Source organism: Temnothorax nylanderi, unplaced genomic scaffold (genome assembly GCF_030848795.1).
Source record: "Temnothorax nylanderi isolate EJ_2023f unplaced genomic scaffold, tnyl_v1.0 TNYL_tig0973_pilon, whole genome shotgun sequence".
NCBI classification, from domain to species: domain Eukaryota; kingdom Metazoa; phylum Arthropoda; class Insecta; order Hymenoptera; family Formicidae; genus Temnothorax; species Temnothorax nylanderi.
The window spans coordinates 33,573-48,520 of record NW_027250035.1 but is presented as its reverse complement, the minus strand read 5'-3'; the positions used below and the strand labels follow the sequence as shown (position 1 = coordinate 48,520).

At 40.4% G+C, this 14,948-nt stretch overlaps 1 protein-coding gene and 1 pseudogene across 1 annotated transcript; one reads left to right on the top strand and one right to left on the bottom strand.

Moving 5' to 3' along the window:
* Positions 1-4,171: 4,171 nt before the first annotated feature.
* LOC139786175 (uncharacterized) lies at positions 4,172-5,940 on the bottom strand (annotated as a pseudogene).
* A 6,999-nt stretch (positions 5,941-12,939) lies between these two features.
* Positions 12,940-13,680, top strand: LOC139786174 (uncharacterized). Its single transcript, XM_071725321.1, has one exon. It carries the CDS (start codon positions 12,940-12,942, stop codon positions 13,678-13,680), a length of 741 nt encoding a protein of 246 aa, XP_071581422.1.
* The last annotated feature ends 1,268 nt before the right edge of the window (positions 13,681-14,948 follow it).

Here is a 14,948-nt window from a genome sequence, read left to right as displayed (position 1 = left end):
AAAATCTACTCCTAGGATACAATCATCATTAATATCAGCTACTAGTAAAGGAATACCACAGAATGATTTCCTATTTCTACCTTAGCTTGTACTTTAAATTCATAAAAACTTTTTCACCAGTAGGATATTTTAAATTTATTTCCTCCAATGAAGTTTTTCCTTTCCTGCCTTCACGAATTTCTTACTAAGAATGGACAATCGGAGCCCGTAACACCTTGAAAGAACAGTCTCTTCCGTCAACTTTCCCATCATAACAAAAATAATAACAACGCGACTTAATTCTATTTCTTTTTAAAACGGTTTATTATTTCCATTCACAGAACATTTTCACAAATAAAATTCGGGGTATTAATACGCGAGCCAAACCTCCCCCGCTAAGTTCGACTAAGCCGCGTTTCCCTTTTTCATAGGACATTCGGAACGGAAATGCCCGGTCTTTCCGCATGTCCAACACTCTCCGCGGCTGGCGCCAAATCTGCTGCCACGCCAATTTCCTCTCTGTACTTTCTTTCCTTCTTCCTTTGTACCTTACTCTCTTTGGGGGCTCGTCCGGATCGGACGAGCGAGGATCGGACGAGCCCCCAAAATGTGACGCTCGTCCGCGCGTTCGTCGCACTCGCACTCCCGCACTCTCGCGAACGCGCCGCGCTTCCCCGTCACCGGGAATAAGAATACTCTTATTTAAAAAAGGCACGGATTTATTGCCTCAATAATCCAGACACGTCTGTCCGGTTCAAGATCCAGAGCGTAAATCTGACAAACGAATTTACAAACAACCGTTGCTAGGACGATTCGCGACTACCTGCTACGGGGCGACTCGTATGAGCGCACGGCACAGCGAGCGCACAGCACGGGCGTACAATATATTTAATGTGCTATATTTCATTTAAAACTTACCAATGAGTATTTATTGAATGGTACCCTTTCCTATTTATGTATATATGTTCTGGATTAACATTATTATTCGCCGATGGTGGAAAATAGCAACATGGGTACAATCAATGCAGCCTATTGTACCTGGGAATTCAAATTTTCTGTAGAATCTGAAATAATAAAACAGTAATATAATATTAATATACTGTAATATATGTATTGTTTATTTTTGTATGCTAAAACAAAAAAATTAGATTCATACTGTGCTCGCAGTTTATTCAATTCTGCTATGTATTAGGAAACTTAATCCCTCTTTCAGAATTTCTTCTCTCGATACCACATTAATAATTTCATGGATGCAGCGAGAGACTGTTGGCGACTAACACCCATGTAAATATTTTTACCAATGTTCATTTGATACGATCCACTCGCGAAAAAGCGTAATGCTGTTATAACCCATGTATTGTTTGTTTTTTAGTTTAATGTGTGCATATCATATATATATATATATATATTTAAGTTGAGTTATACAATATTAATACATTACCTTTGCTGTCACATTTATAGCAGATATTCTCGTTTGAGGAGCCAAACGTGGCTCAACAATTTCTATTAAATTTGTCGCAGCAGCTTTATTAAGTCGGAATAATGCACAAATTCTTTGTTACTTAATTCGAAAGGATCTTTCCGGATATGAAATCTTCGTCTTCTTCTCTCTGGAATGTCCACATTTTCCAAAGCGTTCATAATCGGTGCGTTATTACAACGTCTTCCAAATCCATTTTTGCATAAATTATGCGTTTTTTGTGTTTCTTGAGATTTATAAGACAATAATTTAGTGATTTTCAATACTTCTATTTTAACACAAAATATGTAATATGCTTACCTAATAGGTTATGATACCTCAATCAAGATGTGGACGTTCTTAGGTTTGTTCTTTATTGCCGAACTTTCTGCACTAGTGTACACTAGTGACACCGAAGCGTTCTTTATTGCAGTGCAACGTAGAGCAAACACGTTCTTATTGCAGTGTAACCAAGTTCAGTGCAATAGTTCAGTGTACTCGCTGCCCTAGGTCTGAGGCAGGGTCAGGCAGTGCAGTGCAACGACCGGGTAAGTAAAATGGCTGAAAACATAAATAGTAATATAAATAAGTAATCACAACAAATTATAATATTAAATTAACTTATTAAATATTAAAGTAACTTGTTAAATATTAGAATAATAATCTATTTAAGTAGTTAGGTAGTTAGGTTTATTTATTATTGTAAATATAAATAACCTATTAAATATTAAACTAGTGTATTTATTGCATAAAATTGCATTTATAATCAAAACATTCTGAATTATTTACATTATACAGATATAAAAGAATTTTTATAACTAATAGATCAGCTGAAAGCAAAGTCATGGAAAGTGAAACAGCAATTATACAAAGAGATGCGGCAGGAAATATTTCAATTGATGAAAATGGATTTGTTACTTGCATTTCTGAAGGTAAGTCAAATTATCTATCATATATTCATATAAAATATGAGAGTAATTAGAAATCGACAATAATAAAAATTTATATATTATTTTTTTTAGGAGGGCTGGAATTTCAAATTTGTATTCAGAGATCAATTTTAACTGCGACTCCATAAATTGTACGGTAAACAACAAGTCAATATTCATTCCGTTAAATGATAATAATAACGAAATCAATAAAAAAATCAACAAGACAACTACATGGAAAATAGAATACCAGAAAGCTCAGAAAATATAGAAGAAACATTTTCGTGGTCAGATGCAAGCACAAAATTATTTTTATGTTATATAAAAAAAAATACATTTACTTACGACAAGAAAATTAGAAACAAAAAAGTATTATGGCAAAAAATAGCAGAAGAAATGAATATACAAGGCTATAATGTATCAAATATACAATCTAAAATAAATTTAAATCATTAGAAAGAGCTTACAAAATATGATTACAAATAATAAAAAACTGGCAGAAGTCGAGCAACATGTCCATATGAAACGTAAGTTATTATATTTCAACTGAAGAATTAATATAATATATATACATAATAATATAATACATTTATATATACTCATGTACTAAGATTTTTGCTTTAACTTTTTTCAAATATCTATCTTAAAAAAATTGTAGTAGGAAAATGTTTTTTATAATATAAAATGCATTATATAGAGAATTGGCGATTTAATTGGGAGTAAACATAATATTGAACCTCTAATTACATCTGGAAATAAAGGCACAATACTAAGAACTGACAGAACTACACCTACGTAAGTTTTATATAAGTTGTTTAATAATTTTGTGTATTATTTCTTATATTAGATAATATTATATAATCTTTTACATAATAATTACTAAAGTTTAGTTAATGGTTAAAGAACACATATATGGAAGTCATTTCTTTATACACAAATAATATCGTTTACACAAATTGTTTAATGTATTTAATATTAATTAATGTCATTATAGGTTCACTACTGGTGTATCTGAAACAGAAAATATACCGACAGAAAGTAACGCATCAACCAGTCAAAATTTTTCAATATTTGAATCGGGAACAACCAACCAAGAATCAATAGCAACAACATCAATTATGTCTAATCAGTCTAATCTACAAAACACACTTTCTGTTGAAGAAATGCAAAGCAGAAACAAGAGACAAATGGGCACAACAGCAAAAGTTTTGCAAACGTGTCAAGAAAGTATGAAAGAACTGATAGATCGTATTCAAGAAGAAAAGCACGATAAAATTGAAAGAGAAAAGAGATATTAGCGGAATATAGACAAATGAGACAATCGTATGAAAAATATTTAGACAAAGTACAGGAGCAATTGATAATTGCAAACAAAATGAGAGAAGAAAGAAATAATTTATTAAAAGCTTTTCTTGATAAACAAACTAAATAAGTAATTAAGAGTTAAAGACTTAAAGTTTTATAGTTTATTTTTTTGTTTTTGGCATTATTTCAATTTAATGCAATACTGTTTCTTTTGTTTTAAATATTATCTTAATAAATAACTTTTTTATGTAGTAACTGCAATATCTAACTGTAATGTAAAAGCTAATGTACATACAAAACTGTTTTCTTGATGTTTGTTTATTACTTGGCAATATAATACAATTTTATGCATATATATTATAAACATATATGTATATCTATATTCTATATTTTATATATTACAAAATAAAAAAATTTATAATACAAAATATTTGACATTATTTTCTTTTTATCGAGATAGTAAATTACAGATTTCGTCACGAACATGCGTTCCTCTCACATCATCCTCATATTCCCTTGCATTATCGATCATTACAATTGGTCTATTTTGTAATTCAATATCAGGATATTCTTCATTTAGCTGTGGTTCAAAATAGCGTAGGTCTTGCACATTCGCAATGTTATGTAATACACAACATGCATGTATGACTTGTACCATTCGTGGTATATCTCGCAATTTGAAATGGTATAACTGACGAAATCTTTGCTTAAGGCAGCCAAATGCATTTTCGATAACAACTCTGCATGAGCTTAGTTTCTGGTTGAATGATCTTTGTGCACGTGTCAAGTGTCCGTTATCCTTATATGGAACAATCAATTGTTTCAAACAGGGATAAGCACTATCTCCCAACAGGTAATAATTATCTGAAAATTATTATTATATATGTATATATGTATAATCATGAACCTATTATATGTATATGAACTGCTTATGTAAAAAAATGTAGCAGCAGCATGATAGAGATTGAAAATAACTTCAAGCTTTCCCCTCTAAGAAGTGTACACATTGGTTGTCAATGTCTGCGCCATCCAATGGGCGCACTTCTTAAAGGGGAAAGTGTGAAGTTATTTTGCATCTTTTCGTCATGCTGTAGACAAGAAATTTCTTTGTTCTAGCAAGGGATGAACAGTTCATATATAATATAGGTCCATGTTTATATTATAAAACCAATTTTTTTTTATTTACCTCCACAAAGATTATGTAGATCATTATATAGTGTTGAATTTTTTAAAACTCTTGCATCGTGAACGGAACCTGGATACCCAATAAATATGTCAATAAATTTCATGTCATGATTAACCGTCCCTTGCACATGAATGGAAAAATATTGTTTTCGATTTATATAGGAATCAGGATCTTCCGCAGGTTTGTCTATTTTGATGTAAGAACCATCAATAGCACCTGAAAAAGATTTCAATAATGAGAAGATTTCAATGAGCAAAATATTTTACATTAAAAATGTGAGAATATACTCTTATATATTTACCAATTATATTAGGAAATCCTTTTCGTTGTAGATAAAAGTTTGAGGTTTGTTCTTTTTCGAAATCAGTTGGATATTTAATAATATGATGCGCTAAAGCTAAAATAAAATCGGTTACTCTTGTTATTACTGTGTAACGCACTTATTGTTATTCCGAATCTATCTGCTACATCTCGATAAGATCCTGTTTGATGACCCACAAACCATAAATAACATAAAATATGTTTTTCAGCGCTTATTTTATTATTTTGTACACGTTCTGAAAAAATAAAGTAATATACAAAATAATAAAATATTTTTATTTTCATTTTTAAGTATTATTTTTACTATTTTGTTGCTGTATATATTTAAAGTTAAATTGATTTCGTTAAATGCACACCTTGTATAGAAGTAAATATTTCCGACACTGTAAATTGGTCTATTAATTGATATGCTGCTCTTCTTGACAAGCGAAAATGCATGAGAAAATCAACGTTAATATAATTATGAACAATATGTTCGATATAATTGTTTATTTTCACATGTTCAATTCTTTGCGCTAATCCGAAAATTGGATGTAACATGTGTAACTCATAAAAATCTGCAAATAAAAAATTATACTTACTAGGTTAGTTTACATTAAGTTAAATTAATTTCAAAAAATTTTTAATTTTTTATAATATAATAATACATTGCATATAAAATACATACCATCGTCATCGTAACGCACAATAGGTTGAAATGGAAACATATTATTTTCTTCATCATCAGAAGAATCAAATAAATCATTCAAGATCATCGCCATGTTGATTATTGCACTGACGCGTTCTTTATACTTGCTCACAAATAACTTGTCCTGCTTGAACTAGTTCCGTTCAGTGCAGTGCAGTATGAACTCAGTGTAGCAATAAAGAACAAACCTCTTGTGTGAAGGCTTCTATTACGTCTTTCATCACTGAAACGTATACGTTTCTCACGAAACGAATGGTATAAACCATTCGTTGCATCGTATACGAAAAATTGCGTACACGTTGCTACTTGCGACAGTCAAGAATACTGTTCTAGGGATTTTCTATTGCGATCATTCGCAATTTGCTATTTGCGTGTACGCAACTATTTCAAGAATAGGGCTCCTGGCTCTGTCGGGGAATCACGGGTGTAACATGCGATTCCAAGATTGTGACCGGAACAACGAATGAAATGATAAAAATCTTTATTATAGCCACTTACTACTTGGGCTGAAATTACGGTCGCCACTGTATTTTCAGGCATCAATACAGAAAGCCTAGTTAACTGCGTTGCCCCGATCTTCCTTCTCAGCAAGATGGCTGCCGTCTTCTACGTCGCGGACGTGTTCAAGGCCGTCGGCTACGCCCTTATTAAGCGAAGCGTAATATACGGATATACGGATAGGATATTCACTGGGGTCGCGAATCAACACTCGTTTCGTTATTATAAACAAATAACAATTTATTAATACTGGTCGTACAGCAATCTCTATTCGCGGACGTATTCGCTCGATCGCGTGGAAGTACGTCGAGTATTTTCAAACCGCCGCTAATTTCGTATGCACGGATCGTAATGATCAATAAGCGCAATAGGATTTCCCGTATCACGCACTCACTGTCTCTACAATTAGATTAATCACGCTACTGACGCTAGCGGATAACGGGATAAGGCCGCCTTGTTCAATTATTGTGACGCAACGTGTTAACGTCTTGAAGGCTCGCGACAGACTGTCCGGGAGAAACGGGTCGAGCTCTCCCACCTCGGACTCACGCATGCGCTGAGTCCGCCTTTTAGGCGCGAGGCCATCGCATTGGTACCGTGGGGTGTAGATGGTACCGCTCCATCTGCATTTCGTGCGCCGAGTCGATGTTGGGACTCGGCACCTGTTCTAGAGATGCTACCTTAAGTGCAACGGCGCGAGTTGGCTATCGCCCGACTTTCGTGCGTGAACCAATCACGTCGCTGCACCGATGAAAATCGCGCAAGAGAACGAGGAGTCACTCGATTTGCACCGAGTGACTCTTAAAAGTCACAATGACGAATCCCGATTCCAGGTAAGTATGTACAGGTAATTTTTACCCATTTCTAATTTCTTTCTTTCTTTCAGGTACCCAGAATCGCTATGGAGTCGTCTTATCTCACCACCGGATCGGTGTAAGTAAAGGTATGTATCAAAGGTAAGTATATCGCGACTTAAAACTATCGCACGCATAATCTAATAATAATCAATCTTTAAATCGACAGGGAATGTTATAAAAGTATCAAAATTATTATAAAGTAGTCAAATCGGCTAAAGGCCGTGTTAAAGTGTAGATAGTTCACAAAAGTGTAATAAAGTGTAATCAAATGTATGAAATAATTGTAAAGTGTCTTATAAATCATGAAATTAATCTTTCTGTTCTGGAATTGCTCCAATTGACTGTTCTCTGCGTCGGAAATCATAATTACTTGTAATTAATTGAAAATAGCAATAATATAATGGAAACTGCACTTGAAGTGCTAAAAGTGTATCAAGAGTGTAGAGCCTTCGCTGGCTCATCTCATATGCTTAATCCTAAGATGTAAGTGTAAATAGTGTAAGAAAGTGTAATCAAAGTGTAGAGCCGTCGCTGGCTCATCTCGCACGCTTATTCTAAGTCGTCGAGTGTAGATGGTGTAAAAAGTGTTGGAAAAGTGTAGAGCCGTCGCTGGCTCATCTCGCACGCTTATTCTAAGTGTAAATGTTAAAAATTAAATGTCTTTGACTCTCAATCGAACAAAAAAGTCATTTTCTGTAACTAAATCATGGAATAATTGTAATTAAGTGAAACATGCGTTCCAATCGGCTTAAGGCCTGTAAAAGTGTAACTGGTACTGAAAAGTGTAAGGAAAGTGTAATCGCTATTAAAATTCTTAAAACACATGTAATCGTTATAAAATACTCAGGAATTCGTCCTGCTCTTTGTCAATGTAAGTAGTAAAATCTAAATAAACGCATAATATAAAATAAGTTGAATTATCAACGCTGGCTAGAATTATTCGCAATTATATAAACTTAAGTGTAAAATGAATGGTAAATGTTATTTGACTCGACTGTCACTCGCGGATCAATCGTGGATCGACTCCTATGCTTAAAATTAATATGTATAGTGTGAACAGTGTGTAAAGTGTAAGGACTATGTCCATGTTCGGGAAACAGGTAAGTATAGGGAAAAATATTATTACTGAAATTATTATAAACTCTTTAAACTGCATTATTGCATATAGCATGGATCGTTGTTTGATTTGAATGTAATATTAACTGGATAAATAAGTAGGATCATATATATGATGAAAATGACGAATAGTATTGTTATAAATGTTAAAAGAATTATATAAGTTCTGTCGTTAATCATTGTGGAACTTTGACAGGATATTTTCACTTGGGGTATATATATTATTATTATGTGTAATTATGTTGTTTATGTTGTTTTTATTTGTAAATATCTCGCAATCTTAATTATTAATTCGTGTCGAATGCACTCGGGTGTACTTTCGTGTATTTAAAATCTATCTCTCAAGAATAATAATAAAATAATAAATCATTATTGTAAAACGGTGGCTTGTCGCCTAAAAACGTGTACCTATTCGGTACTCTACTCTTAATCTCTCTAATCAAAATAAAATATGAATAAATACTGAATAAAAACTCTACGCACAATATACAGGGTGTCCCTGAATATTTGGTACTTTGCTCGTATCCAGATAGAGCGGACCAAACTGAGTCGAAAAGTCATGTACCATTTTGCAATTTTCGCAATAGTTGATGAGTTATTAATGATTAAAAATCGACGTATTAGCCCAGCCCACCGCCAAATGCAAGCGCGCGGCGAGATGCGGCCGCCCCGCGATCGGCGCGCGGGCAATTGTTTATTACAAGCGGCAATGGCTACGCACGAGCGGCGCGTAACGCTGGACCCCCGTCCTGAGCGATGATAGTTTCTCGCCTTTTTTAAATAAAAATAAAATTTTCTAACAGCATAGAAAAATTTTTGGTGCGTACGTATGTATGTACATACGTGTATACATGCATACATGTTGTGACGTGACAAAGTCGCGTCCTCCACCCAGGCGGTAGCTCGGCCGAGGGGAAGGTCGGGGATGGCGCCTCGACTCGGGGAGGGGAAGGGCCATTTGCGCTAATCGCCTTTAAGTTAGATTTCGTATGAATGACCGGTGGTGCCGGAGCGTGGGATCACCGACGATGGAGGCATGTAACGACCGGAGTGTCGCTACGAGGGAAGGACGGGCGCTTCGAGAGCGCTGGGCGGAGTGGTCGGCCGACGGGCGGGTCGCCGGGGCCCGCCGCTGGAGAAGCGCAGGAACAGTCTCGCACGGCACGACCCTGGCCCCGCCGCAGCGTTACCAAGGGTGCACCCCCGCGGCTGCAGCGGGGTGGACGACCCGTACATCTCCTCCGTCGGGACCGACGGGCCGAGCGGCATAGCCACGGCCTGACCAGCCGGGCTAAGACGGCAATGGGCCCGTACACAAAACAGCGGATTGAACGGACCGCGGGAAACGGCGGACATTACGAGCGGCGCCGCGAGCACGGCGACACGCACGACCAATCGGCGGGGCAGAACACTGCGAGCTTTAAGGCGCGTGTGCGGGGGCCCGGCGCGGTCCCGCCAGAGCGGCCACTCCGCACTGTCGAACCAGCCGCAGCCGAGGAGCCACCTCTGGACGAGCGCCCCGACGCCGCCGAGCAGCAGCGAGCAGCCAACCTGTAAGATCTCCACTCCGGTACTGCCGCGATATTAAGGGCTCGATCTCGGCCACGGCCCCGTACGATTGAGCGTACGAATACCGATTAGATTACCGTGCAGATCGACCGGATTAACTTCTGCACGCGGTTGCCGGCTCCCGTTGCCGTGGATGCCGATTCGCTTGTCGTGGCTTGCAGTTAAGATCGCGGACGCGTGGCCGGCCGGGATCGCAGTCAGGAAAATTAGTGAAGGCCCTCCTCGAAAGCTCCAAACGCGGTCGACAGTCAATCCGCGTTAATTGTCTAATGTTGCATATTCGTGAGTCGTGGGCGGAAGCGTGCCGCGGGCGGTGCGCTTCGGCAGATATGGTTGTATAGTGTTGCGTAGTTGTGGAAATTGGTGCTCGTCGTGCGCGGAGGAGCATCGTGCGTGCGTTGCGTCGCGAGCTCCGCGGATGTTTTGCGTCGTGTGAGTGCGAGCAAGTACCGTCGCGCTTGCTCGAGAAGGGATTTCGCGAGTGTACTTTCGAGAAGTGTATTGCGTCGGGCACATTGCGTTGCGTCGAGAGCTTCGCGGATATTTTGCGTCGCGTGTGCGAGCAAGTATCGTCGCGCTCGCTCGAAAAGGGAATTTCGCGAACGTATTGTGAATTCACGTTTCGTGTACCATGTCGCGTTCATGAGAGTCATTGCGTGTTCGAGTTTACGGTATTGTGCATTCGCGGCCGATTGTGCATTCGTGTTTGATGTGTAGCGCCGAGGTTTTGGGAAGGGTTGCGTATGCGGATTGAGGATATCGCGTACTCGCGTCGTACGAATTACCGCGTTTTCGCGACTGTACGGATCGAGATTGCTGAGCTCGCTTAAGAGCCTCGCGGGTATTTTGCGCTGTTCGTCCGGACAAGTATTATCGCGCTTGCTCGAAAAGAGAGCCTCGCGGACATAAGGCGATCACGCGCCCCGTGCGTGTGTTAGACGCCGACTCGATTACCGCGGTGCTACCGAACATCGGAACTGTATTCCTGAATTCCAACCATATTGTGCATACCGCTTATGTGAAATATATCTCTATTGTTATTATTTATTTTGTGTCGATTGCGTTACGCTCCCTCTTCGCCTTCACCCCTCGTGACTTGGAACTACGCCCTGAGCTTGCGGTGAGGCAGTAGGAACAGATTTCGAGACCCAAATTGTCGAAACGTGGTGCGCGTAATCGCACCTGGCGCCCAATCGGAATGTTTCGTCGAGGATAACGTATATGGAAGGTGACGGTGAGGACTTTGACTCCGTGAACACCTCGGAGCTGCCGTCTGTCTATTAGCAATTAATTTGTGGCCGCGCCACCTCGGCTGGCGAGACCGAGGAAAATCGGGTTACAATGTACACAGAAAAATATCAATTCTACTGCTTAAAAAAGCGATTACTCAATTTACTTTTTTTCTTTGAGTAAGTAACAGTTGTCTTTAAGAAAGAATATTTTCTTGATAATAGTCTTAAAATGTATTCGTTACAAATTTTATAAAAAGTCATTATCATGTACTCGAAAAAAGAATTTATACTTATTTAAAGAACATTATAATATTTTATCGAAGAAAAGTCAAAATAATAAGCAAATCGAATTTTTGTTTTAATTTTATATTCTTAATTGAAGAATTGAATAACTAGATGTGGCGGTCAGCTGTCCGCCACGACCGCGCGACAGCGCGCACGCGACGCCGGCAGTATGACGGGAGGCGCGCGGCGCGGGGGACGGCACGATATCGATCGGCCGGACAGTTCGACGCGCGCCCGCTACGCGGCGCATCGCCGGCGGATTTACTCGTAAGAAAAGTTCCCCATCGACTGCTATATAAAGGGCAGCTCAGCGGGGCTTCTCCAGCTTTCCTTGAGATAGCCAGTCAGGGCGTGCTCCCTACCAGGGCCCCTGACATAACTCTCTTTTGACAGGGTGTGCTCACTACCAGGGCCCCTGACATTCGGAGTGTGCTCATCAGGGCCTCCGTTTGATACGAAGCGCGCTCCTTCTGGGGCCTTCGTTTATACCTGCTTTGCAGGGCGTTAACTTGCTGCGGTAAGAGTCAACCGACACCCTGCCGCGGAAAGGTTTTCGGGGTCATAGTGACCCAGCCCATCGGGCAACACCGAATCCGGTGGAGACCAAGGCGCTGCCTTCTCCAACTCCGATTCCTGCTCCTGCTCCTGAGGGTATTCCGAAGGATCCTTCCCTGATCTCTAAGGTAGAGATTCCATCGTGGAAGCTTATTCCGAGGACCAAGACGACGTGGAGGTTTACCCCGATTGCCAACTGGGGTCATACTGGCCCAGCCCGTCGGGTGACAGTAAAATCGGTGGTAGCCAAGGTTCCATCTACTCCAACTCCAATTCCGACTCCTGAGGAGAAACCAAAGAGTCCTAACCTAATCTCGGAGGAAGAGACTCCACCGTGGAAGCTTATTCCAATCACCATTCCGACTCCTGAGTTCAAGACGAGGTGGAAGTTTATCCCTGTTACCATTCTGGTCACTGAGCCGGTTATCAGGATAAAAAATCCACTTCCGTTCTCCAAGGTAGAGACATTACTACCTTGGAAGCTACAACTCATCGATTTACCTCCTAAACCAAGCGATCCTGGGATTTCGGTATCAACACAGACGGAATCTATTTTCAAGACTCCTCCACGACCTCGACTTCCTCGGGCCCGATTCAGTCCTATTCCGTCTACTCCAAGAGGCAAGCCAGGGACTCCCGGACGTAATCTTTCTATCCCGCGGAAGATTAGTTCCATAAAGAAGAGGTCCCTAACATTCTAATAACACAGTCAGAATGAGAATATTACACTACACACTGATATCTTATATTGATATACACGACCACCTACTTATACATATCAAAGAAATATTTTATCTGTACATAGAGCATGAATAAATAGAGCGAGATTTTAGATAATTGAAAAAGATTCGTTATTGTGGGAATCGACGCACCTTCACCCGATATCCTACCTCCACAAATTGGTGACTCCGACGCTCGCTCTATCTCGCTCTAATAAAAATATACATAAACAAATTAACAATGACGGACACACAAGGAGGAAACTCAGAAGAACGATCGCAGATCAACAGAGTGGCTTTAAAAGTACCTCCTTTCTGGACGGACGAGCCTGAATTATGGTTCGCACAACTCGAAAGTCAATTTACACTGGGAAGCATAACGCAAGACAGTACTAAATATGCTTACGTCTTGTCACACATAGAGACTAAGCAGGCCAGAGAAATTAAGGATCTGATAACGAGGCCTCCTGAAGAAAATAAATATGAAAGTATCAAGAAGGCATTAATACAACGCCTATCAATCTCTCAGGAACAACAAATCCGCCAGCTCTTAGAGCTCGAAGAGATGGGCGATCGAAGACCTTCTCAATTCTTACGGCATCTACAGGCCTTGGCCAGCACGGCCATTCCGGAGCAGCTCCTGCGTACATTATGGATAGGCAGATTGCCATCCCAATTACAGGCTATTTTGGCCACACGGAACGCTGACAACTTAGAAGACGTAGCCGAGCAGGCAGACCGAATTCATGAAGTTACCTGCAGAGCTGTGACAGTCGCCAGTATGCAGTCGGCAACAAGCTTAGAGAGCCGACTGTCTCGTTCTAATAACAGAAGCAACAAGCGCGATCGTCCCAGGAGTCGTTCCAGAAAAGGCCAGAAAGAAGAAAAGGAAGCAGATATTTGCTACTTCCACCGTCGGTTCAAGGAAAAGGCTCGAAAATGCACACAGCCGTGCAACTTCAAGAAGGCACTGGAAAACTAACCGGGCAGTCGTTGTCAGCGGCAAACGGCCTTTGCCCGAACCCATGCCGCTTATTTGTCACTGACCGCAGCACGAAGATTCGATATCTCATCGATACCGGCTCCGATGTCAGCGTATACCCTCGCTCGTTGGTACGAACACGACGCTGGGCTGACACGAGAGAGCTATTCGCGGCTAATGGATCCAACATTAAAACATACGGAGATCTCACAATACAGCCTGATCTCGGTCTACGCCGTGCATTTCCGTGGAGATTCGTCGTCGCAGACGTAACTACGCCAATAATTGGATCCGACTTCCTGGCTCATTTCCATCTGCTCCCGGACGTAAAAGAGGGACAGCTGGTTGATGCGAAAACAGGACTCAAAGCAAACGGGACGGCAAATAGAGACACGTTACCGTCAGTTAAAGCTGTCATGGGAGACACCCCCTTTCATCAATCGCTGGCTCGATTTCCCGGTATCACAAGGACTACGGGAACGCACCGGCAAAAGCAGCCTCACTCAACGATGCATTACATCAAGACCACACCAGGACCTCCGGAAGCATGTCGACCACGAAGGTTGGCACCCGACAAATTAAAAGCAGCCAAAGCAGAGTTTGATCTACTTCTTGAAGAAGGAATTATTCGACCGTCTAAAAGCCCTTGGGCCTCACCGCTACACATGGCTCCTAAAAAAGGAAACTCCTGGAGATCCTGCGGGGATTATAGAAAGGTGAACTCTCGGACTGAGCCTGACCGATATCCAATATCTCACATAGAAGATTTCAGCCATTCCCTGAGCGGAAAGAAATTTTTTTCAACTTTGGATTTAGTCAGAGCTTACAATCAAATCCCGGTTCACCCAGACGACATCCCCAAAACAGCCATTATCACGCCATTCGGGCTATTCGAGTACTTATATATGCCTTTCGGATTACGGAACGCAGCACAGACCTTCCAGAGATTTATAAACGAGGTCTTGCGTGGCTTGGACTACTGCTACGCATACATAGACGATATCATAATCGCCTCCGCAACGGAAGAAGAGCATCTAAAACATTTAGAAGAAGTATTTCGTCGTCTTGAAGCGTATGGCGTCCAACTAAATCCGGCCAAATGCGTTTTGGGAGCTTCACAGGTGAAGTTTCTCGGATACCTCGTATCAGCAGAAGGCACTCGCCCATTGCCTGAAAAAGTCCAAGCTATACGCGACTTCAAGAAGCCAGAAAATATCAAGCAGCTTAGACAATTCCTGGGAACCTTGAACTTTTACCGGAGGTTCATA

What these genes read in the sequence shown, in the direction of transcription:
- LOC139786174 (XM_071725321.1), top strand. Translation starts at nt 12,940, where the DNA reads ATGACGGACACACAAGGAGGAAACTCAGAAGAACGATCGCAGATCAAC.